The sequence below is a fragment of the Pseudonaja textilis genome, chromosome 5 (genome assembly GCF_049901715.1).
Source record: "Pseudonaja textilis isolate UNSWEBS1 chromosome 5, rPseTex1.2, whole genome shotgun sequence".
NCBI lineage: Eukaryota > Metazoa > Chordata > Lepidosauria > Squamata > Elapidae > Pseudonaja > Pseudonaja textilis.
Window position 1 is genome coordinate 50,233,923 of NC_141994.1, and position 27,024 is coordinate 50,260,946.

The following is a 27,024-nucleotide window of genomic DNA, read 5'->3' on the forward strand; positions in this document are numbered from 1 at the left end:
TGCTTTCCCTCAACTAAATATAGATTTGCACTGTTGGCATTCAGAGATTTTTCATTGCTAATCCTTGGATTACATGAATTGTATTTAAACTAGCTACCTAGAAAGCTGAGCATAAGGCAGAAGCAATAAGATTTACCGTACTGAGCCTCAGAATCAAATGTGCCTCTTTCTCAAGAGGGAGGCAAACCTGTTCCCCCAGTTTGCTTGAGCACTGGTTGGAAATGGAATTTATGAGATAAGGTGACACTTATCCTTTGGCCAGTGAGGATGGGGCCTGTAGGATCTTGTTTTCCAGACCTGCTCTACAGTTCAAGAATATTTCCTTTGGGAAATTACTTCTGTTGGTGCTGCTATTGAAATTGTGCATTAGGATATGAATCTGTGTGCTGTTACAAAAGGTATCCCTGTCTTTTTGGAAAGCATGACACTTGAAACATAGTGCTTCCTGCAGAATTTACTACAACATCTGCTGTTTTCTAGAAAAAAATTAGCACAAAATAGAAACTGCATCACCCCCTAGTAGGGCGCTAGTATTATCCCTTTAACTTCCAGCCCTCTTGGTTCTGCAAGTATTCTGACTTTTTCTGTACCTTAATCCACTAAGCACTCTATTTACAAATACATATTAAGGGCTAGGTAAAAAATTTGGTAAGCTGACTAATGCTGTTGATGGCTATAGGCTTTGCTAGGGTTTGGCAAGACAGGTAAATTATGTTCTCAGAGTTCTTTCATGATTTTTGTACAGAAAAGCAAACTTGGGAAGTATAGAAAAGAATACTTTGCTTTTCTATCCTGAGAGAGACAGGTTTCCATTCACCTTAAAAGAAGCTTTATTTTAATCATACCATAGCTTTAGGAATTAGCTTGTGTTTATTGCTGACTCCACCCTGCCATGCCTGTTGCAAGAATCTGAAGAAGCAATTGTGTTTTTAGAAGCAGAATGACGAGAAATTCCCCAGAGGCAAACGGAGAGTGTGAGCTCTAAGTACACCAATAGAGACTCGCGCACAGACACACACAAGGGTTGGGAACTCCCAAAGATAGAGAACGAGAGAAAGAGTGGAAGTGTAAACAAGAGAGCCAAACAAAGTGGGAGGTGGAGGAAGAGAGACCACCTTTAACCGTTTCATTTCTACCTTCCCTTCCACATTTTTGGTAATCACTTTTTAGTCTGGTCTCTCATTCTGGGATCGACTCAATCAGGTTCTGGGCTGGAATTGCCCAAACTGACATGATGTACCTCTGGGTGAGTAGAGATTTGAACAGGACAACCCGCTTTGAACAGAGAAGGTGTGGAAAGTTGAAGCTTCTCTCTAAAAGTATGCAGCTGCTTCTTTTGAACTGTATTCTTTTCAGGATTTCCAATGTACTAGAAATTTGCCCTTGTGTAAATATATCAAAGTATGCAATTGAATATTAACTCTTGTTACTGAATTTTTTTTTAAAAAAAATGTTTCCTACTGTGAGAACAGAGAGAGAAGAGAGTGCTGTAGTCAGTTTAGACGCTGTCGTTTCCTGATTGCCTGTAGGTAGGAAAAAGAATTCTCTTTTTCTCAAAGGTGTCAGGTAATAAACTCATTATTCTGTGATGGCTATTGTGATATGACTGGAGGACACAACTGCAGGAAGGGGAAGGAAATAATCAAAGTGGTGTAATTGTGTATATGAAGGCATCAGCCTAATACTTCGCTAAGATTGTCAGAAATGGGTCATGCAAGGGGGTAAGCTTTCTTCAGTGGCAAATACCGAGGTTGAGTTACAGTTCCTCAAATTGTGGAAAAACTGGAAAGCTTTTGATGTGAGATTGTTTGTTTTTGTTACTAACTGCTACTTTATGTTAAAACCAAGGTAATCTACAAGCTTGGAAATATTCTAATGTTTATATCTGTGTTGTGGAGAAGTTTACCTACTAATTTCTAATTTCTTCAGAAATCAAACACTGCCTACTTTATCAAACATGATTATAGCTATGAATCATAGTATTTTTAAAGTTTTAACTAAAAAAAAGTAAAAAATATAAGTTGAAATACCTTATATTTTACAATAGTATTTGGGATATTTTAAATACATTATGAGTAAATATGCAGAAACATAAATACCTAATCATCTAATTATGTTCATTAATGCATTTTTTCTAAACAAATGAGGTAGATATATTTTTTTCATGGAAGTGATATGTGAAAGATATGCATGCTCTGCAGACACCCTTTAGTTTTAGTTTTAAAAAAACTATTAAAGCCCATCCTTCTTTCTCTCAAAATGTATATGGGCATTTTACTTATAGTGATCTGTAAAATAGTATATGCATTAATTGTGCAGTCTAAATTATACAATAACAGATAGTATTTTTTCATGTGGTTTTCACTACATTTCATGATGTCTTTCTCAATCTTTTTTATTACTTTACTGTTATTTCCAAATTTGCTTGAGAATTGTTTAGGAAATTTATTCTCTTTGACTAGCATGATAATTTTATTGTACTAAAATCTGGTTTTACAATTCTCCTTAATTGTATTTATCTAACTGTCTGTCTGTCTGTCTGTCTATCTTTTCTTTACTTTTTTCTTTTCTTTTTTCTTTCTTTCTTTTTATATCCCACCTTTATTGCTTTTATAAATAACTCATGGCAGCAAACATATCCAACACACCTCCTTCCTCCTATTTTCCCAACAACGGCATCCCTTGGGGAATGGATTGGGCTGAGAGAGAGTGATTGGCCCAAGGTCACCCATCTGGTTTTCATAGCTAAAGTGGGATTAGACTTCACAGTCTCCCAGTTTAATTTTAATTTCTTAAAACTTATACCTAAAGAAGAAGAAACAGTTTCAGCAACATTGGAATTTGATTTGCTTTTTGTGTTTTCATCTATTGTGATTGTACCAGTTTGTAGCCACTGTTTCATATCTGGAAATATATCCTCATTGCATAAATATTCACTGAACCTAATGAAAACAACTCTAATTCACAAATACTGCAGGGTGTCTCCAGGGTTTGTATGATATATTGTATTTAATATTGGGAAGTTGAAAAATTATATAGGAAAATCACAATTTGTGATGTCGCTTAGAATGATTCCCTTGCTTAGGGATGTTGATGGAATGGATTTTTTTTTCATTATGAATGCCTGCTGAAGCCCTTTAAGCATCCATTTTCCTCTGTCTGTTTGCCTTTGCAAATGTGGTTCTCATGTATGTTTTCTCTGGTGGAAATCCACTGAATTGCAGCTGAGTTTCTTTCGTCATTCACATACAGCTCAATGGGATTTATTCCTAGGTAGGTGTGCACACTGCACATGATGTCACCTTAATGATTAAATAGAGTCGCACATACATACACTCAGATATGGTTTGTAAGATGGAAAATGAAGAGGGAGAGAGACTCACCTTGATTGCTCTTGTATTGCTTTGTTAGAAACTCTTTGCGGTTAACAATTAAAGTTTTTTTAAAAATCTGCTTTTAACTCCCTCAGCTGTCCCTTAGAAAATACCTTGGAAAATATTTGTCAGAGTTTGGGGGAGGATAGGAAATTGGGTTAAATTTTCTCCAGGCAAAATGCCTGGTTAAATAAAAGGAAGATTTGCAGAAAGATAATATGGAAGCTACCTGGAATAGAAAAGATGCTACATAGTACAATGGAGTTTGTGGAGTTTCACAAATATTAAATATAAAAAAGAATGATCAAATGAAAGAGGATGTAAATCAGCAAAATGCATTGAATGATTACTGGAAAAATGAGACTAGGGAGAAAATAATTGCGGAAGGAGTTTATTGTTTCAATCCTACAAACATAATCTTGTCAGACTGAACTCTCTACTGTCTGAATCGATAATGCACTCTATTATAAATGGTCTGCCTTCACCCTCTTGTTCTCAACCCATAATATCTGGACTGAGTTGCCTCTTAACACCTCTGGAATGCATCCCTTCCCTCTGGGAATCCACCTCCTTACTATAGTCTATCACATTTTTCTTGATTTTAGCAGGAAAACAAATCTGGTACCCTTCCAAGTTATAAGGCATTCAGTCTTAATCTCCATGTTCTTTGATTGGACAGCAAACAAACAAGAAAATAAGTGACTGCGCTTAAATTCATCTGACAATTTTTTTTGCTCTTTGTGTTTTCTTCTTCAGTAAATTACAAATAATGGAAAATAAAAATGTGAAATACATGTGAATTAACTGAGGGAATTCTCAAGGAAGTATTTAAATGATTTGTACTGAATTCCTGATGGTATATTGAATTTAAATGAATGCTATAAAACTTGGACAGTGAGAAAAGAGTGAACATATATCAGATTTTTAAAATTTTCAGTAAATTATTGGGGCCTACATGAAAGAGAAAGAAAATAGATCATATGTTCTCTGATTTAGAGAAAGCATGTGATAAAGTGAATTGAATTCACATTTGAATTATGGAACATTTTGAATGATTTTTTTCTTTTTCTTTTCTATTTTTCTCTTGGTTTTTAAAGTAAGATTTTTATAGGCAAGTGTATATATGGGGAGGTAAAATAAAGATGTATTGCTTGACAACATGAATGTGTATGTACTTTTCTGCAGACAATGCAAGAACTAGAATTATTTGCAGTGAATGTTAATTTGTATAACATAGCAAGAAACATTGAAATGAAAATGTGTTTTAAGACAGGATAGTTGTGTTTGCAGGGAAAATAAAGCAATGTAAATGATAAAAAATTAGGACTAAATACACTGCTCAAAAAAAATAAAGGGAACACAAAAATAAGACATCCTAGATCTGAATGAATGAAATATTAAATACTTTGTTCATTACATAGTTGAATGTACTGACAACAAAATCACGCAAAAATTATCAATGGAAATCAAATTTAGCAACCCATGGAGGTCTGGATTTGGAGTTACACTCAAAATTAAAGTGGAAAAAAACACTACAGGCTGATCCAACTTTGATGTAATGTCCTTAAAACAAGTCAAAATGAGGCTCAGTAGTGTGTGTGGCCTCCATGTGCCTGTATGACCTCCCTACAATGCCTGGGCATGCTCCTGATGAGGTGGCGGATGGTCTCCTGCAGGATCTCCTCCCACACCTGGACTAAAGCATCCCCCAACTCCTGGACAATCTGTGGTGCCATGTGGCGTTGGTGGATAGAGCGAGACATGATGTCCCAGATGTGCTCAATCGGATTCAGATCTGGGGAATGGGCGGACCACTCCATAACATCAATGCCTTCGTCTTGCAGGAACTGCTGACACACTCCAGCCACATGAAGTCTAGCATTGTTGTGCATTAGGAGGAAGCCAGGGCCAACCGCACCAGCATATGGTCTCACAAGGAGTCTGGGGATCTCATCTCGGTACTAATGGCAGTCAGGCTACCTCTGGAGGGCTGTGCAGCCCCCTAAAGAAATGCCACCCCACACCATTACTGACTCACTGCCAAACCGGTCATGCTGGAGGATGTTGCAGGCAGCAGAACGTTCTCCACGGCATCTCCAGATCCTGTCACATCTGTCACATGTGCTCAGTGTGAACCTGCTTTCATCTGTGAAGAGCACAGGGTGCCAGTGGAGAATCTGCCAATCTTGGTGTTCTCTGGCAAATGCCAAACGTCCTGCACGGTGTTGGGCTGTAAGTACAACCCCCACCTGTGAATGTCGGGCCCTCATACCACCCTCATGGAGTCTGTTTCTGACCGTTTGAGCAGCCACATGCACATTTGTGGCCCATTGGAGGTCATTTTGCACGGCACTGGCAGTGCTCCTCCTGTCCCTCCTTACACAAAGGTGGAGGTAGCGGTCCTGATGCTGGGTTGTTGCCCTCCTATGGCCTCCTCCATGTCTCCTGATGTACTGGCCTGTCTCCTGGTAGCGTGTCCATGCTCTGGACACTACACTGACAGACACAGCAAACCTTCTTGCCACAGCTTGCATTGATGTGCCATCCTGGATGAGCTGCACTATCTGAGCCACTTGTGTGGGTTGTAGACTCATCTCATGCTACCACTAGAGTGAAAGCACCGCCAGCATTCAAAAGTGACCCAACCATCAGCCAGAAAGCATAGGAACTGAGAAGTGGTCTGTGGCCACCACCTGCAGAACCACTCCTTTATTGGAGATGTCTTGCTAACTGCCTATGCTTTCCATTTGTTGTCTATGCCATTTGCACAACAGTATGTGAAATTGATTGTCAATCAGTGTTGCTACCTAAGTGGACAGTTTGATTTCACAGAAGTGTGACTGACTTGGAGTTACATTGTGTTGTTTAAGTGTTCCCTTTATTTAGTTTTTGAGCAGTGTATATGAATGGTAGAATACTTAACTGATGCTTACTAAAGATTGAAAAAGTGATGGAAAGCAATTTAAAGACATACAAGTGGTGGTAAAAAGATAGTGAGTTTATTGTAAAGCTTGAATGTTTGCTGAAAAATTAATAATTTCCATGGGAACTATGAGTTTCTCCCAGATAATCTCTGACAAAGTAAGGTGATCATACGCTAGACTTCATAAATCACTTATTGTTCAGCAACTATTTGAGGTTACGATGGCACTAAAAAAAGGAGATTTATGCTTGGTTCTCAAACTTGTGGCGCTTTACCTTATGGTAAGATAAAGTAAAAATAAAAGAGTAAGACATAATAGTATAAGGTAAACTAGAATTCAAAGGTGTAACATAGACTGAATGTTAAAGTTCTGAAACTGTGTGTGTTTAAGTAAATTCATCACCTTTGCGTGCAGTCCCAATGTGTTCTTGCTTAAAGCTTACACATTACAATAAGCAAAAGCAAAGTGCCACTTTTTCTTCCTTATTGTCTCAGCAGGCTATCAGCTGGAAGTCTTGCTTAATTCCCTCCTCAAGAGGAATGAGTCTGACCACAGTCTGACCAAGTTATTCATATTGCCTGAAGTCTTGAGTTCTTTTCTGGGCAGAATTTGAGGTGGTGACTGGGCATTCTCAAGTTTTGTGATATTGGATTCCCTTTGATTTGTAGATACTGAAGTGGATAGGGTGCTCTCAAGTATGAGCCTTGGCGTTTGGAAGATAATGATGGAAGAAGACTTGTCCTTCCTTAAGAGAGCCTTCTTGACGTTTGACATTGTTGAGCTGGTGCTGGAGATTTACAGTAATCTGAAGGAAAGGGATTAAATGGATTATTTCCACTCAGGGTTCAGTTTTAGGCATGGGGGGCATGACTGGTTGTTTTAGTGGATAATTTTTATTGGAAGCTTGGTGCAGATAGCATATCTATCTTGGTCAGACTCCTGAGCAGCTTTAGTATCATCAATCATATATAATGATATGTGGGATGAAATGAAGAGATGCTGCCTAGAGAACAATCAGATAAGAAATGGAGGAGTCCACAGTTACTTAATGGTCAGAGAAAAAAACAACAACTTAGGAAGCACCTGCCATAATTGATTAGACGGGAGGCTTGTACTTTCAGTTTTGCAAGATTCTGTTAATGTAACCTTATAATAAAGGAGAATTAGTCCATGATTTGTTTCCTATCTGGTTTACCTGGGAAGTCATCAATTCCTGGCAAAAACCAAAATCTTCCAAAGAACATTTAGGGAATGACTGTTTGGTATTAGTAACTGGTGGTTAATTCATTTACTGTAAATTGCAGTTACTGTTTCAGGATTTCATTGACAAATTTTTATTGTGTTGTATTATATTGAGATATGACTTAATTTTCTTACTTTACTCTGGACATTTTACTGTAGGTTTGTTATATGGTCATAAGCTTCTTTAAGGCCGGAAAAATTCAATACAATTTTAATAAATAATACTTTATATTATATACTTTTTTCTGGATTTTATGAAGGGTTTTCTCTGCCTTCAAAGGAAATTGTGCAATGGGTATTATATGGGTATTATATGTATGTGTATATTAAACATGCCAGCATAAATTTTGAAGAAAAACGTAAATACTGACTAATTGATCCTTATCTTTACAGACCTGTAAAAGTCATAAATCCAAGGGCTCATTCTAAAGTTTTTTTTTCATCACCAGTGTAACTGCAAATGATTGCTGAGAAGGTTGCTAAACAAGGACTACCTGTAATTTAGTATAACTACCCGCTTCAGTAAATGTACATATACTCTGTCACCCTCACTCAGTAAAAGAGTTCAAGGCAATTAACAATAGCACTAAAACACCCATGGTGAAAGTAAAATCAACTATATAGTTATATTTAAAGCTTACGTGATACATACATAGAAGATAAGTAACAAACCAGATAATAGCAAAATAATAATAAATTGTAAATAATACAATTTATACTGTCTGAGCTGCCTATAAAACCAAACTTACTTCTACAACTCTCCAGAAAAGTGCTATCTTAGCTGATTTCCTTATATTTAATACAAGTAGAACTTCCAAAGACAGACGATGTCACAGACTTAAACCATGACAGAGAAACAAAGCCTCCATTCCTCAGTTCACAAAATTTAAAAGGAGTGAGGGACAATTAGAATTTCTTCTAGGATGCTTGTCTTCTTGGTGGATTGATTTCAGCTAAAGGAGACATTAGGGTAAAGGCTCCTATCTGCCAAATTATTTAGAGTGTTATAGATGAAAACTAGCACCTCAACTAGTGCTTGATACCTGCCAGCAATCATTTTGGGGCTCCACAGGCAATATGCTAGTGGTAACAATCCCCAGTAAATAGGGTCAATGCACAACTGGGTATCATACTGAGAATACCATGCCTGAAACCATTACATCAGGGGTGTCAAACTCACAGCGTCACAGTGGCATCACGTGACATATCAGGACTTTCCCCCTTCGCTAAACCAGGCATGGGCGTGGCCATTGCATGACGGATGTTTGACAGCCCTGCATTAGGTAGTCTTTCCTAGAGGCTTCATGAGGATGGTGAATATTAGCAGGGAAAAGACCAATCCTTACGCCATCCTAGTGTGTGTGTGTGTGTGTGTGTGTGTGTGTGTGTGTGTGTTGTGCATGAAGCCAATGATGAACTGCTTTGGAGAAGCTACAGTATTTTCTGCTTTGTTGCTCTAAGTCTCTGAGCACATCATCACTACTACTCTGGGGATTAAAAAGACAAACCTGGGTCTTAGCAACATGGTTTCACTCCTTGTGCTGTTTAATCTGACCTTTTGTAGAAGGTACCTTTAGTGAAATGAGTAAATGATTATAGGGAGGTGTTTACAGAGTGCAGTATGTAACCATCTGTGTTTTTAAACTTGCATATATTTTCTTTCATGGGATATGAAGCTCAAAAAAATTAAAGAGGATAACTGAATGATGCAGTAACATAGGTGATATCCAGGCAGGGGTGGGATTCTACCGGTTCTGTCCACCTCTGTAGAACCGGTTGCTCTGAAGAGCAGCAGACATAGAACCGATTCTATGTCTGCTGCTGTTTTGGCCCACCCCGCCCGCCCGGGCTCTTACCTGTCCTTTATTTCTTGCTTTTTCAACCTCAGCTGTTTTGTGCGGCACAGCTGCGGTTGAAAAAGCAGGAAAAAAGGCTTTTCCAACCGCTGTGTACTCGCACGCAGCGCTGTTCAGCTCTCCGGGCAGTTCAGCAGGTCGTAAATTGCACTCATGCAACTCACGCATGCACGCGCGACACAGAGCAACAGAACCGGTAGTTATACCGGTTGGATCCCATCCCTGTATCCGAGGGTGTATATAGTTTATCTCTTTTGAATAAGTGTTTAAAAATAGGATGGGCATATCCCTGTGATACACCAAAACCAAAAAGAGAAATGGGACTCTTTCCATATTTGGCAGGAGCGTTATTGTACATGCTTTATATCAGTGGTCTCCAACCTTTCCTGCTCTGTGGATCGGTGGAGGCAGGGAAGGAGAGGGGATGGTTTTGCACAAGCAGTGGGCAAGTGTGTGAAGCTCCATTTGCACAAGCAGCAGGCACATGCATCCTCCATTTGTGCAAATGGAGTTTCATGCATGAGTGCATAGGCTGGCTGCTTGTGCATGTGGAGTTTTGCTTGTTCTCCCTCTTCTTGCACAGCCTTGGGAAACCCTGATTTATATTATCTCTCAAACCAAGAACACTGTGTTACTAAAGCAGTGGTTCCCAACTTTATTTTTCTTTTGAAAAACATTCTCATCATGAAAATCTATTAGTCAGCAAAGATCAACATGTCAGGAATTGGCTACATGGCACCTATAGGCACTATGGCCCATTGCAAAGGTTGCAATGGGCCATAATGCCTATAGGTGCCATGTAGCCAATTCAGGACAGAGCTTACTTGAGAGGCTGAAATTCCATTTAGAAAAAAATCCAAGATTAAGAAATCAGCTGTATGTACAGGTAATCCTGGACTTATGACTGATGGCTTAGCAACCATTTGATTTACAACAAACCCTCCAGTTAATTACGGCCTGTTTCTGAAGTTTCAATGACCTCTTCTCACCACAGTCACATGACCGCATGTGCGCTCAGCATGAAACCTCAGCAACTGTCCTGTATTCATGGCCATTTCCCACCTGCTGCAGTCACGTGGCTATTTTACGATGTTTTTGCCAAAATCTTAGCATTTACTTCTGGTTTTTGGCAAAAATGATCCATAGCAAAGAGGGGCTTGCTTTACGATCATGGTGGTCGCTTAATGACTGCTACTGAAAAGATAACAAAATGGGTCTGGTCACATGGTAACCTGCTTTATGACTGTCATGACTTACAACTGTAATGGACTGGCTCCATTATGATCATAGATCCAGGGGCTACCTGTAGTCCTGTACAAATCCTGCATACATTCAGGAAGTTAGATCCAAGGCTGGAAACTCTTATAAAACTCTGCATGTGTGAGGCCTGCCAATCTTTTTCAGCCTGTGAATGGAATCAAGTTGCTTCAGCCAGCTGTATTGCAACAGGTGGCTAATTACCTGACTGCTCCAAAGCTGCAGGTTCATTTACCAATAGATCCTACTCTTTCTGACCCACATCTGCAGATTTTGGAGAGCTTGCTGGCTTCTGAGTTGCAGGATCAGAACCTTCTGCTGATCCAGTTCAGACTGACTCATCAGACAGGCCAATAACATTACTTTCTATAGGTCTCAGGTTAATTTTCTGAAAATCTGAATCGATCAAAATCTTGTTATTTCCTAACATTTCCTGGACTGTTAAATGAGAACATCTAAATGTGAGATTTGGTAATCTTCTGAGATATTGGATATTTTAAAAATAAATCTACCTATTGACTTACTTAACTATCTTTTGGTAGTCCCCAATCACATTTCATTTAAAAGAGGGCCATCTACCCCAATGGGCAATTGTTAACATTTGGTCTTGTTTGTTCTGAAGTTTGTTTCTTAAATTATTAACCTTTTCATATTCACTGAGTTGCTGGTATGCTTATTATTTTTATTACTTTTATTTCAAAAATATATTAAGATTTTTTTTTGCTGTTCTTAACAAGAATTGCTCATTCTGACTTTACCCTTTCTATACAGTATTATTTTGTATATTCTATTATACATCCCAGCTAGAAATTATGGCACTTTTTTTTACTGCTTAACGACATTGCTGGTAATACAAAAACAAAGCTGCTCTCACTTTAATCCTATTACAGGATGTCGATCTGAGGACTGCTGGACTTTTAGTAGGATTTTGGCTTTAATCCAGCAGGGATAAATCTTTCCCTGATTTTAAATCTCTCTTTAATCTGGTTAATTGTGCCAAGCTGGTTTTGTACGTTAACTGAAACTCTCCTTTTTTTCTCCCTCTTTGAAATAAATTAGGTTTTTATGGAATCTGTAGTGGTAATCTACTGATGAGCAATTTTCCCAGTTTTTATTTCAAAATACTTCATTGTTGCAAAAGCAGATCATGCCAGACAAATCTTACTTTATTCTTTGACAAAATGACTAAATTAGTGGATCAGTGAAATGTTGTGGACATAGTATATTTAAGTGACACATTTGACAAAGTAGACTACAACATACTTCTTGTACCAGATGGATTTGTAACCAGCTGACCAACTGCACTTATCATATAGTCCTCAATGGAACTACATCAACATGGAGGGAAGCATGCAGTGTGGTATTCCAAGGTTCTGTCTTAGGCCTATACTCTTCAACATCTTCATAAATGATTTAGATGAGAGGATGGAAGGGGAACTCATCAAATTTGCAGATACCAAGCTGAGGGGAATTGCCATCACTTTAGAAGATAGGCTCAAGATCCAGGAGGACTGGGTCCTATCTAACAAAATAATATTAAATGGTGAGAAAAGTACGGTTTTACACTCAGGCAAGAAAAACCAAATGCACAAGTGTAGAATCAGTGATACCTGGCTCAACATCAGTAACTGTGAAAGGGATCTAGACACGGGTGAAATTCGACCACCTCGGCCTGGCTCGGGAGAAGTGGTAAGGACGATTTGAATCGGTAAAAAATCGCCCCTGGCAATTACTATTATACCAAACCACGCCCACAGCCACATCCACAGAGCTGGTAGGGAAAAGTTTTAAATTTCACCCCTGGATCTAGCAGTTCTAATGGACCACCATCTAAGTATGAGCCAGTAGTGTGCTGCAGCTGCCAACAAAGCCAATGCAGTCGTAGGCTACATCAACAGAGGGATAATATCAAAATCTCATAAGTGTTAGTATAACTTTATACTGTTTTGGTTTAGTTTAGTTTAGTTTATTGTCATAGCACCTCATACAATGATAACAAACATCATCTTCAGTGCACATCATGGCCATGAAAATAAACACAAACACACATCCTTCACACTCCACACATTGAACCGAAAACCCCCGACACCTCACCAACACTGCACTATACAGTAGAATTCAAAAGAGCTACTGCCCTGGGATAGAAGCTGTTTTTCAGCCTATTTGTCCTTGTTTTTATTCTGTACCATCTGCCAGATGGTAATAGTTCAAAAAAGGGTGCCCAAGTTGAGATGGATCTTTGAGAATGTTTTGAACTTCCCCCCTTGAGGTTAGCGAAGATGCACCTCAACATGAGTCCGTATTGCTGGAAGTGTAAGAAAAAAGAAGGAACCTTTTTCCATATGTGGTGGTCTTGTACAGAAACCCAAAATTACTGGAAGAAAATCAAAATTTGGTTGGGAGAAATTACAAAAGAGCAGATCGAATACAAACCAGAGTCCTTCCTGCTAGGGATTTTTGACAAACAAATTTCCAAAAAAGCTAAATATATAACAATATATATTTTAACAGCGGCCAGTTTAGCATTCGCTCAACATTGGAAACAACATCAAATTCCATCAGATGAAATGATTATTGAAAAAATTTCTAAATGTGCAGAAATGGACAAACTGACTTTGGCGCTAAAAAACAGACTCTTCACTATACTATGATAGCTGGAATTGTTGGTATAATTGGATAGATCAAAGATAAATTACATACTATAATGCATAAGAGAAAAGTATTAATCTATAACAATGATGTAGTAATATATGTAAAGAACAGGTGTGTGTATATGACACAAATCAAGGTTATGAAAAAAGATCTTGCAAACTGTAAAAATAAGAATGCTTTTAACTCTTCCTTTTTTCTCTTTTTTCCTTAAATTTCTCTTTCTTTTCTTTCCTTTCTTCTTTTCTCTTCTTTTGTTCATTTGTGTATGTATTGTTGGTTGGTCTTAATTGTAAAAACTAATAAACTATATTTAAAAAAAAAGAGAGAATGTTTTGAACTTTCTTAAGACAGCGGGAGCTATAAGCCTCTTCCAAAGAGGGGAGAGGGCAACCAGTGATCTTCTGGGTAATGATATTAACCCTCTGGAGTGCTTTCCTATCTGCCACTGTGCAATTGGCAAACCATACAGAGGTGCAGCAGTAGAAGGTCACCAGCAGTTTTTCATCCAGTTGTTGTTTTCTGAGAAGTCTCAGGAAGTATAATCTCTGCCCTTTTGACAAGTACTGCAATGTGAGCATCCCAGATCAGGTCCTCTTTTATGGTAACACCCAGAAACTTAAAACTGGCCACTTGCTCCACTCGGTCTCCATTGATAAGCAAGGGGTGGATGTCTGATCTGTTCCTTCTATAGTCCACTGTAAGCTCCTTGGTCTTATTGGTGTTGAGGACCAAGTTGTTGTCTCCACACCACGAAAGCAACCAGTCCACCTCATCTCAGTAGGCAGACTCATCCCCCCCGGAGATGAGTCCCACCACTGTTGTATCATCTGCAAATTTAGTAATAGTATTACTAGCGTGAGTGCACATAAAGAGTATAGAGTAAGGGGCTCAACACGCAACCCTGTGGGTGTACCGGTGTTAAGAATAAGGGGCTGAAGAGGTATGATTACCTAATCCAGGGGTGTCCAACCTTTCACCTTCCCTGGGCCACATTAGAAGATGAAAATTTGGTTTGGGCCGCACATAAAATAAAATAACAGTAACATACTAGATCAGGGGTATCCAACCTTTCACCTTCCCTGGGCCACATTAGAAGATGAAAATTTGGTTTGGGCCGCACATAAAATAACAGTAACATACTAGATCAACCCCAAAAACCATAGAAAACATAGTTAACATATTAAATTTATTTGGAAATGAAATTAGTGAGATGTTTTTATTATTAATGATTAATTATTTATTAAAAATTATTTATTTTTATCACGCTTTTTTACCACAGTTTATTTTCCGGCCAAATTTTTGCGGGGGGTAGTGGGGGAGAAAACTCGCCGCCTCACGCCTACCTCTCCTCCTGCAAATGGCCTGGCTGGATGAGGCAGGACTGGAAGGCAGAAGCGGCAGCAGCAGCGGCGGGGCAGAAGCCTTCCCCGCCACCGCTGCTGCTTCTGCCCCCGCCGCCACTGCCCCTGCCACCGCTTCTACCCCGCCACCGCCGCCGCTTCTGCCCCGCCGCCACTGCCGCTTCTGCCCCGTCCCGCTGCTGCTTCTGCCCCGCCGCCCCGCAGCCCCGCGCCGCTTCTGCCCCGCCATCGCTGCTGCTTTGCCCTGCCCACCCATCCCCATGCTTCTTCCCCACCACGCTGCTGCTTCTGCCCGCCGCTGCTTCTTGCCCTCACCGCCGCTTCTGCCTCCCCCGCCGCTGCTTCCCCCGCCCCACCGTGGGGCAGCGCAGCGGGGCAGAAGCAGCGGCGGGGGCGGGGGAAGCGGTAGCGGGGCAGAAGTGGATGGCGGTGGCGGGGAAGAAGCGGCTTTGGGCAAGCAGAAGCAGCAGCGGTGGCGGGGGAAGAAGCGGTGGGGGCAGAAGCGGTGGCGGGGAAGAAGTGGTGGGGCAGAAGCAGCAGCGGTGGCGGGGAAGAAGCGGTGGCGGCGGGGCAGCAGCGGCAGCGGCGGGGCAGAAGCGGCGGCGGTGGGCGGCGGCAACAGCAGGAGGTGGCGCTCTGACGGCGCCCCGCTTTTCTCTTGCTGCTTGGCCTGGCACTCGCCTCGCCCGCCTCGCGCCTGCCTCTCTCCTCTTCCTCCTCGCTGGCTCTGGCACGAAGGTTGGGGTGGGCACTGGGCCGCATTACGAGGCAACCTGGGCCGCATGCGGCCTGTGGGCCGCGGGTTGGACAAGCCTAACCTAATCTGACCCTCTATAAGAGGTAGGATCACACTTGGAATATTGAGTCCAGTTTTGGTCATCACAATACAAAAAAGAATCTCTAAAAAGAGTGCAGACAAGAACAACAAAGATGATTAGGTAGCTAAAGATTAAAACATACAATGAATGGTTGCAGAAACTGGGTATGTCTAGTCTAATGAAGAGAAGGAATAGAGGTGACATGATAGCAATTCCAATATTTGAAGGGTTGTCACAAAAAGGGAGTCAACCTATTTTCCAAAGCACCTGAGAACAGGACAGGAAATAATGGATGGAAACATTCAAGGAGACACTCAGCCTAGAACCAAGGAGATAGCCAAAACAATTAATCAGTGAAGCAGCTTGCCTCCAGAAGTTGTGCGTGCTCCATCACTGGAGGTTTTTAAGATTGGACAGGCATTTGTCTTTGGCTTGAACAGAAGTTTGAACCAGAGGTGGTATTCAGCAGGTTCTGACCAGTTCTGGAGAACCGGTAAGGGGAAATTTTCGAGTAGTTCAAAGAGCCAGCAAATACCACCTCTGACTGGATATTTTACAGTATCCTTCCCCTGCCATGCCCACCAAGCCACGCCCACAGAACCGGTAGTAAAAAACTTGAATCCCACCACTGGTTTGAACCAGAAGACCTCCAACTCTGTGACTCTGTTATTTTTAAAACAATACATTGCAGCTTAAAACGGAAAAGGTAGAATTATTTATCTCTCAGGTTATTTTCATGCTTGGAGAAAGGAATGACCTTGGAATATTAAAGCTGTTTGGGTAAACATTGTCTTGATGAAAGGTAACAGTGAAGAAGAAGAAGCTACAGACAAGACAATAGGAAGTTTCTTATATCAGTATTGGCAAAGAACAGGCAGGGTTCCTAGAACAAAATTGCCCTAAACTAAGGCAAAATTCTTTTCCTTAAATCAGTATTTTTATGTGGACTTGCATTTAGCAGCTTAACCTTGAAAATAATAGCAGATGTGCATTCAAACTTGATGTTCTTTATTTTCTATTAGTACTGTCTGTCAACCACAAAAGCCTTTTGCTTTCTTTTATGTACTATTATATGGAGCTATTTTTTTTTATTTTATTTTGACAGATGGCTTCTGGCACAAGAAATAAAAGAACTAGACAAGACTTAATATATTTATCTTAGTTAATATAAAAATAGGAATGAAAGTGTTTAGAAGCATCCAAAGTGCAGGCAACAGGTAGTTTTGTAAATCAGTAAGAAATGATAAGTTCTACCACCAACCTGTTCTTGAATCCACACAATTCTTCCAAAATAAATTCTTCTATCTAAAGATGCACTCATTTTAAAAATAAAATAAATCTGACTTTCTGAGTCACTATTGGACTGTATTTTTAATCCCCCATTAAACAGAGTCTAGAATGAGAGTGAACAATATTTGTGCATTTGATTAAAAAGAAGAAACCTTGTTTTGGTATTGCAGAAGATTTTCTTCTGGTTGCAACAATGTTTTCTTTGTCCCAAATCTTTAGGAATCAGGCTTTATTTCTTAGGGGAAAGATTACTATCTATAGCAGCTTTCTGTGATCACAGCAATTCCTAAATTTGGGGAATTGCAATTTGGGCCACAAGGTGACTATTCCAGTCCTTTTTGTTTTGCCCAGAGAAAGAGGTGTAGAAAAACTTTGATTTCTAATCCGCTTTATAGGAAGCTCCATATCAGGGCTGCACAGAAACATCCACTCAAGCAATTTCTTTATCATAAAGGGGATTTTAATTAAAACTGTTCTCGCATCATGAGTGGAGTGAATATCCATGCCAACCAGCCTTGTATTGGACATTTATCTCCTTCAAACCATATTACCAATAATTGTTACATTAATTCAAAGTCAGAGAGATTAGGTGTCTGAAGTAGGCAGACTGCTGTTACTAGAATAGGGAGCTCCCTACTGCTGTGTTGCTGATATGAGGTCCCTTCATTTTGAGTGGGAATGAAAAACAACTGCTGTAGACCTCAGGTGAATTTAATTCTCTTTTGTATAGGATGGTAGAGTGTGTCATAATCCTGCAAGCTAATAGGCAGAGTCACATATCTGAACATGTGTCTGATCCTACATTTTGTTTATATGTCTGCTGAGGTTTACATATAACATATACAAGTTGAGGTACTGAGAAACTAGAGGGAAGAGTCAAATAATATTTTAAAAAGTCATGCAGTAATGCTGGATTGGTTACTTCTGGGTCCATATAGGTAGAGTGGTTTGGGGAGAAAGAGATTAAGTTCTTCTAAAACTATGTATGAAAGTCTCAGATAAAGTGGAGTTGGAGAGTATGTACTTTATTCCTGACCCAATTTTTTCCCCTTCTAGAATCCTTAAACTGTTTCACTTTGTTCCCTAGGAAATAAAATTTGTAGAGGGATGCATAGAGTAAGCAAAATTGTGGCTAGTTTTATTAGTGTGATTTAGGTAGGATTGTGGTGTGGCCAAATAAAAGCCAACAACATTTTAATGTATGCAGTGTGATGCTGATACCACCCTTCCCTCTTACGGGTTCATTTCTTCCTTTTTCTCCCATCATATCAGTGTCAAGACTTCTCTGTTTCTTGTGGACACTGTAGTACAATCATTGGTATGTTCAATAATTGGAGTTCTCCAATTATATAGTAAGCACAATTTGTATATCTGCTCCAATGAAGACGAGCCAACACAGAAGCAGGAAATTTCATTTTCAGGCAATGGAATGATTTACTTATTCCTTATCTCTTTAGGTTCAGCTGTCATTAAAATGAGCTCCAGGTGTGCTTTGGAAACATACAGGTTCTTGTCAGATGTTTTAGAATCTTAATACTGTATTTTCTTTTTTCCTCTCTATATGTTAAGTCATTTCAGAATATAGAAAGTGTTACCTGTCAAATTTTACTCTGCTCAAAACTTGAACCAGAAGCCAATAGCTGGAGATTCAGAGACACAGTTATGTTAAAATAATTTTACTGCAGATGTTGGGAAAAAATAATAAAAAGGAACCATGTATTACATACTCCAAGATTCAAATCCTATCTATACAAATCCAGGGATTCAAATCTTGTCTTTGTCCCCTGCTTTTACATCTAATTGAGTGAAAGCTGCCAATTTCTTAGCAGAACAGCTGGTTGCTTTTGACCTCACCAACACACGCCCTCAAACCAACTTATTTCTGAGTGATATCCAAAGCAAAAATTGCCTTGTTATTAAGATTGGTTTTTGAATTATAGTAGAATATTTAAAAGTTGTAGTTAAATCTAATTAACTGTGTATTCATTTTTTATCATAATTCATTTCCTGCCATCTGCCTTGTCTTGTTCTGGCCCTCTGAGACAGAGAAAAACATTCCTTAGTCTGTAGTTTTTACTGCCAAATCCTGATCATTAATGTCTTTCCATTCTTAAATATTAGCTTTTGAAAAGGGCTTAAACACTGAATACAGGAAGTACCTGTGTACCTTGAGTCTTTTTGATGTAGTGTAATGAGCCGGATTTGTTAAGTGCTTTGAACATTTTGTAGAAATACTGAAATATGAGCTAAATTGTAAAGCAAGCAATGTTAGAATTTCATCATGATAAAACATTCAAGAGTGAGGACGGTTTCAGCAAAGTCTTATATTCTCTCTCTCTCTCTCTCTCTCTCCACTCACTCACTCACTCACTCACTCACTCACTTTCTTGTTGTTTGTTAAAAGAATCTATTGTATGATTTGTGCACCAGGGAATTTTTTTTGCAGTTTGGCTAGGTTTTATACTCTGTTTGCTGCTTGTAATGATATTGTGTAAACTAGATTTTTTTAAAAAAAAAAAGATGGTGGTTGTGCATTGTATTTGTGCTTGCATTATTTTATAATCACTAAGATACCAGTCAGTGAGATCTACAGTTCGGAAATACAAAAATATTTCTGGTTGTTATTAAAAGTGTCTCTTCACCTAATGAATCTGCAAAAAGAGAAGAAAGAAAGAAAGAAAAAAGAAATGCTAACCTTCTATCTCATGGATGAATTTATTTATCCTGATCCTATGTTGGTCATACATTTAAATCATTTCATTTTCCATATTTTCACTAATTAGTGGCACAATTACCCATTTGGAGATTTTTTTTACTTAATACTTAATATATTTTGAATATATAGGACAGCCAATTTTCTGATAATCCTGGAAAACTTTGACCCATTTTGATGCATTACTGCCTTGATGTCTGATTTGAAATCTGGCTTGGTCTATCATTGTTATTATTTGATGAAAATTACCCTAAATATAGATATCCCATCTCCCTCTCTCATAGTTAAGACTCATAATTTTTCTTAGTATTGCTTAGTTTATAATCTAACCTGTTTAAATTGGCATTGATTTAGATGTATATTCAACATATTTCTGAGGAAAAAGTGACATTTTCTTCATTTGAGTAAGCATAATTTATGCTTCAGCCTAGTCTGCAAAATGAGACAGTTCATTTAATATTTGCATGCTTGCTGGCCATGATGCAGTGAAGTCTTCCTTGACATAAAAGGGCTTAACTTTTATATCTCTTGGAGGCCTGTTAATAAAAAAAAAAAATCCAACTCCAGTTGTTCACTCACATGCTTAGGAAGATATTGTCTATGAATCACATAACTATTAAGACTAGCAGCTATTGAGAGTTATGTTTTATAGATTTATTTGAATGTTATAATTTTTCTCTTGCTTTCTCTCTTTGATTCAGTTGGTCACGTTTATCTGAAAATATTGGTTCAAGTAGAGATATCTGCCTTATGCCTTCTGCAGTGAAAATTAATGTTACATTATTATGCAGCATCTTTACAATTTTTTTTCTGCTACTGGAAATAGTTTTGGGCTTTTCATGCTAATGGTTTCAATCAGTGGCATTTATAGTGCTATATTAATTGGGACCATTACTGTAATCAACTTAAAATGTTTTAATGGACCATTATTATTGCATCGCATTAAGGCGTCTTAAGACCTGATCTCTTACTCCTCATCTTGAGTTCTCTTTCACACAGGAAGTCAGGTTGAACAGACTGTCAAATGATACCTCAGAAATGTTTGAACTGGACTTCTGCTTATATATTTTGCAGCACAATACTTACTGCATCTAGTTAACATATTGATAATCAATGAAGAATGGAATTACCGTACAGAGAAGAAACAGACAGTGTGGGCTCTTCGTATAACGCTTCCTGTATGATATGCTCATTCCGTATGATTGAGTTATGATGGCCTAATTGGCTGGAATTTCTTTTATTAAGCAAAGTGTAGTCCCATGTAGCAAGATGGATGGCTAATAAATTTTACAAATAAATAAATAATAAATAAAGCTCACACTGGAAGTCATTGCTGTCATCGTTATCCACATCTGGTTGTTAGGTGAGGGCTACCCCATCCAAGCATTCCCAGCCCCAGGCCTCAGTAAGGTAGGAATCCTGCCTCCTTTGGCACCACTTCAACTCCCCCTCTCCCCTGCCTTTCTTTCCCCCACTCTCCCTTTTGGCTGCCTTGCATTGCAGGGCCTCTGCTGGCTCTGCCGCATGCAAATTAAACAGCTGCATGTGGCATCAGAAAGAAGGCTGGCAGGGACAGCAGGTGCCTTGCAAAGGGCCAGACTGGCTATGCCTTGTCAGTGGGAGGGAGAGGATGATGAAACTTAACTGGGTGGCAAGTCTCGCAGAGACGGTTTAGCGCTGCAGTAATTTCAAATGGTTGCTGAATGACTGGTTTTTTCAGCAAGTACTCCCTGCAATGTACAAGTGCAAGAGGCAATGTATTTTTTTTTGTTTCTTTGCTGTCAATGATACAGAGGCTCTGTATTATGCTGTGTACAACTAGAGCAGGGGTGTCAAACTCCTGGCCTGTGGGCCAGATGCGTTGCAGTAGTCATGCCCACCCCAAGTTTAGACAATGGGGAAAAAGTCACGAAACGTGATGTCACGAGTTTGACACTCCTGAACTAGAGGGAAAAGAATTGATCAGCTCAATCATATAGTATTTTGTTAGTAGGTTTGTTTGTTTTTTGCTATTTAGGCTGCTTTACTTTAAAACTGATTGGCCACATTTCTTTAAATATAGCTCATTGTGTAATCCCTCTGGGATGCTTCCTTTTAAATTCAGCAGTACTTTTATGCATGTGCTGGTTGACCATGAAGATTATGAGTAGTGTGTCTGTGTATATATGCACATGTAAACACTTCATTTAAAAATAAACATTACCTTTCTTGGTTGCTTAGACCATACCCTAATTGTACTGATTGCAATCATGATCATTACTCTAGTATTTTAATATGCTTTTAAAACTCAGCTGTGTAGAAAAAAATCTGTATCTGTAGAAATAGCTATTGAGGACATTCTTTTCAGTTTTTACAAACTAATTTTATTTATTCAATATTTGTTACAGTCACGGACCATCACAAAATTTATTATTTATGAAATAACACTTATATACATGTTTAACAAGTTGGACTTTTACTGGTATATTTTTGGCATAAATTGGGACTTACGAAACAAAAAAAAGGGAAACTTTTTTTCCTACTAGAGTGAATATTAAAACGTTATTCAACTATATCTTAAGGAGCACCATTCATATATAATATCAGCAAATTTACGTGTGTTGGCTGTAGTCACTGTCCATTTTTTGACAAGGTACTATTCTAAAATAGTCTAATAATTATTTGCACCTGTTACATTGATATTGGTAGCCAATGAGAAGAACAAGGCACAATAATAGACAAATGAATCATTTTGCTTCTACCTGCTTCAAATATTTAAATTAGTTCAGATGTTTGGGGGAAATCTTTAAGCTCCATGGTGCTCCACATGTTTTTCCATGGAATTTTAATGTCACCCAGAACTGCCAAGTATTTCCTTAAAAAAAAAAGAAGTAATTTTTAATGCAAGTTGTTACTGCTGCTGTTACCTCACTATTTGCTTCCAACCGTGTTCAGCCTTCTAAGAAATACTGGCCTCCTCTCAGGTTACGAACAACATACATGACATCCAGGACTCTAAAAATGCATCTCCTGAACCTGCGGGCCTTTCTGTGATTAAGAAAGCAGCTGTTTCTGTCTGTTAGAATTCCAGCATCCCCTTGTAGGAATATATATATATATGCATTTGGAATGGTGCAAGGAAGTTTTCTAAAAAGGGAAGAGCAGCTGGCTTTTCCAATCCTAGCTCCCTTCCTCACTCTCTCCTGTTCCCCCCTGCTGACAGTCAGAATTAATCCTCCTAAGTTTGACTGGAACAGCTGAGAGCTTGCCTGGCACATAGCTCAAGGTTTCACAGTGGATTCAGATTGCCTTCTTCCCCTTCTTTTTCTTTCCCCTTTCAGGTCTGATTCAAGCAGCTGTCTCTGCCTGGGTTAAATACCAAGAGAGAGGTGTTAAATGATATGAGCTTATATTTGGTTATGTTTTTTTTTAAATCCCTTCACTGCACTTATTATCAATATAGCTTTTCTCTCTCCCCTCCCTCTGTATCACCAAAAGGGCTCTACTAATCCCAGCACCTGTCTCTGCCTGGAACATTTTTATTTTTTTAAAAAAAGGGTCAGGAATAGTGGAGGGTGAAATAGTCCTGTGTGCTTTTTGCTGTCCTAGATGAGAATGGTTCCTCAATGCACCTAATGCCAGGAACGTACATCTTTTTTGGGTTTTACTGTGCTGGCTGCTTCCTCCCTGTATGCCCATGACTTTTTGACTGTCACTCTGTCGCTTCTGAGAACTGCAAGAGAGTTGCTTTTAGCTGGGCATCCTAATTAGGAGCTTCTGGTATTCCATGTGCAACTAGGTTTAGCAGTGCAGAAAATACTGGGGAAGGGTGACCCGAACCAGTCAAGCAGCCTATGTGTATGTTAAATTGAGCATTCTATGTATGTATATCTCTAGAGGCCTGAACCAAGTGTTGTGTAGGATAACGTGTGTTTAAGACTGTAAGAGGGAAGAACAGAGTTCCCAGTTCGTTTGCTCTGAAGAAGCCCTTGGCTATGTATGGTGTATATTGTATGGATTACCAATACCCAGTTGTCCAGGTAAGTAGAAAACAATTGCAAATTATTACCTCTTCACAGTTACATTCATATAGCATTATATGCTTTGTGGTACTTTTTCAAACTTCAATTCTTTTCATGTGGTAAAGAGGTTTTTTTTCAAGATGACATGATAAGGCTTACTTTTAGTTGAAATTGGGATCTGGGTAGAAGGTCTGAGGAAAAGGTTCTCTGGGAATACTTTGGATTTTAAGAAATGCTTCTCTTTTCATATTTTTAAGTAGTAAAAATAGCTTTGTCACTGCTAAATTCATATGAAATTCCTTAAGACGCACCTGTTGGTTAATGGAAGCTGCAAAAGTAAGAAATGTGTAACTTTAACATAACTTTTGTCTAGCTTCAGCTATTAAAAGAAATGACTTCTCATCTAGAGTTCATTCTGCGAGTTCTTATACCCCAAATATTATGAGCCGTTCAGTGCTTCTAGTGCCCAAGATCAGTGTTAATCTCCTAACAGAAACATATGCAAAATACAGGAAAGCCTTAAATGCTAAAAGCTGTATTAAATTTTAGTATACTATTCAGGGGAAGAGGATGTGCATTGAACACAAATATTTCCTAAATCCAAATAAATGTTGTTTGTGTATGTTACTTGTGTAGTCAATTATGATAGATGTTGTCAAGTGAAAAATTGTACATTTTATTCAAAGTTTGTTACTCTGTTCATTAAATTGTGACAAGTGGTTTAAACTATTTAAATAATACACAGTCATAAAACTAGAGAGTACTTGGTGTCAACACTCATTTATTTTATTTTTTCTTTCAGTATAGGGATGGGGAGCCCTAGAGGCATATGCCACAAACCCTCCCTTCCAATCTTAGGACCCTTCAAACTGCTGAGAAAAAAAAAACCAACCTCCATCAGAGCAAGTGACTTCTCATTGCAATGACAGGCCCACTCCAACAGTGGACAGCCCCACTCCCCACTACAGTCCTATGGATGGATGGATGGATGGATGGATGGATGGATGGATAGGATTGTGGCATTTGTATACCAACATTTGTTAACAATCCTTAGAAATGTTTAGCAAGTGTGCTCCTTTGTGGATTTGGAAAATTATTTTAGATTATTTCTTGAATTATTCTGAGTTCAGCCAGTGGGTTAAGTGCATAACATATAAAATTATTAGCTTTATTTCAGAGTTGCATATTATAGGAACCCTTTCATATATAGCAATTGACAGCACTATAACTTCTAATTCTAATACATTAGAATTATTCTAGTTTCATTTTAAAGTATTGATTTTTTAAAAATAATAAACATACAAAGTATAATCATAAAAGTATAATCTGAAAGCAGTCTGGAAGATTATATTATACTTGTAGCATGAACAAAGTTTTATCTAGCATGATCAATTGATATTTTATACTGAAATGATAATGAATTATTTTTTGCAATCAAACCAGATTCTTTTTGGGACCGCATTGATTAAAATTTTTGTTTCAGGTTAATCTTATTTCCAAATATCTTTATTCAGGTTTTATATATTTTATTGTTATTGGTAGTACTTAACATTGCACAAAATAGTAGTTACAAAATTTAATTTCTGTTTTACATGTGTTTAATCATTGTCATGATATATTTCCTTAAAGTTTTCTGAAATATCAATATGATTTTACATTTTTGGCATTATCTATATAATGCTTTGATTTTTCCATGTTTCCGTTTTTTCATTTTGCAAATATAGGAGCTGTTTGTGAGTATATGGTTGAATGGGAAGACAGGCTACAAAGTAAAAAGTATAAAAATAAGATAACTGAATTACAGAGTCAGGTTTTAAACAGCATTAAGCTTATTATTTGAAGAATTAAATGATAAGATGTTCTGGAGGACTTTGGAAGTTTGAATTTTTGATATAGTGGAACCTTGGATCATGAACACTTCTGACCACGACCAAATTGGGTGCCAACCAAAAAATCCACAAAATGTTCAACACTGGATGGTGATCTACATAGCCATGGTAATTTTCCCTGCTGCGCTGATTTCCCCTTCCATGCATGTGTAGAATTGTAGGCGCCTGCAAAGTCAGACTTGCTTCCGGTCACGATCAAATCGGGTTGCGACCGATGTCCTGGAGTCCCTTTTACAAATAACCGGTTGATGTTACTGGATTTCTTTAAATTCTCACCAAGTCCCAGAAGATTTCATATCCTTAATTGCAGTTAGATTAATTGCAATTGTACAAACCCTTGGAAGAGAGACTTCATAGTTACTTCTCTTTTGGTAGCAGAGTTCGTTCCAGAAATCATTCTTCAGAATTGATATTTATATTAGGAACTCCAAAGCTATATCTCAAGATGAGAAAAATTTGGCAGAAAAGTTAATGGAAAAGTTCTATTAACTTCTGGTAGAAGTCCCCCTAATGATACTGATAAATCAATAATATGAAGAGTACATTCATTTTAGATGACTCCAAAAAAGTATGCCTTATTCAGAAGATAAGTAAAAATATTGTGTTACACTTCTATACATTAAATGTGTAACTGGCTTGTGATTAATTTTGATGATATTTCTTCAGAGTTCATCAATTTGAACCAGTATAATTCAGATAATAAATGAATATCTATACCTCCAGTTCAAAACACACCCGAACCAGGCACCCAGATGAAGCCTAGCTTCCTAATAAATGATAGCCATCCGTTTACTCGGAGCCAAGCCGCACTAAAAGCCTCCAATATAGGAAACACAATGTTGCCAGCCAATCAAGACAAAAAAAAAGCTACAAAACAGACAGAAGATATTAGAAACACCAATCAAGCAGAACACAGCAAACTCCAAGACCAATAAACACAGACCAAGACTCCCAACCAATCAGGATGAAGAAAAAACCATTCTGGCACAGCAGTGGGCTAGCCCCAAATTTAAAACAGAAACGGCTGTGAAAGTCTGACTCACAGATGAACACAATACAGAAGCCTGATGATGGCAGATGAGATTCTGCCGAAACGCTACAACTTTAAAAGCACAACTATAATGATGTGGGAAAATACCCGAACAAAGCTGAATACCATACATATAGATACCCATGAAAACATAAGAAAACAAATATATATATATGGCATTCGGCTTTGTTTGGGTATTTTCCCACGTCATAGTAGTTGTGCTTTTAAAGTTGTAGCGACGTTTCATCAGAATCTCATCTGAGTACCCGCGAAAAACATGTAAGTACCCGCGAAAACTTAAGAAAACAAATAAATATATATATATATATATATATATATATATATATATATATATATATATATACACATACATACACACACATACACACATACATACATACATATACATATATACATACATACATACATACATACACAATACAACTCTCTTAATTTCTCTCACTCTGTCTTCATTTTTCTCATATATAATTGTATAATAATCTTAAAGTAATTCCCAATAAATTTTAAACTTCAAATCTCCCCAATCTATATTTCTAATAAAAAATACCAAAATACATTTCCATGTGGTATCCCCCCTTTATATTATCTATAACCCT

The 27,024-nt window shown here is 38.3% G+C and overlaps 1 protein-coding gene across 19 annotated transcripts in view; it reads left to right on the top strand.

Annotated features, from left to right (window-relative positions):
* Positions 1 to 27,024, top strand: part of RBFOX2 (RNA binding fox-1 homolog 2) — a 223,841-nt gene that overhangs the window by 88,596 nt on the left and 108,221 nt on the right. Inside the window, exon 1 of one of the 19 annotated variants that reach the window (XM_026695621.2) lies at positions 1,014 to 1,246. The exons of 15 other annotated variants lie outside the window; for them this stretch is intronic. In XM_026695621.2, coding sequence (XP_026551406.1) covers positions 1,232 to 1,246 — 15 coding nt within the window. In that variant the 5' untranslated portion in view covers positions 1,014 to 1,231. Of the gene's footprint in view, positions 1 to 1,013; positions 1,247 to 23,073; positions 23,507 to 27,024 lie in introns of those variants that run through there. 3 more of the 19 variants (XM_087934854.1, XM_087934850.1, XM_087934847.1) reach the window with 3 other exon arrangements.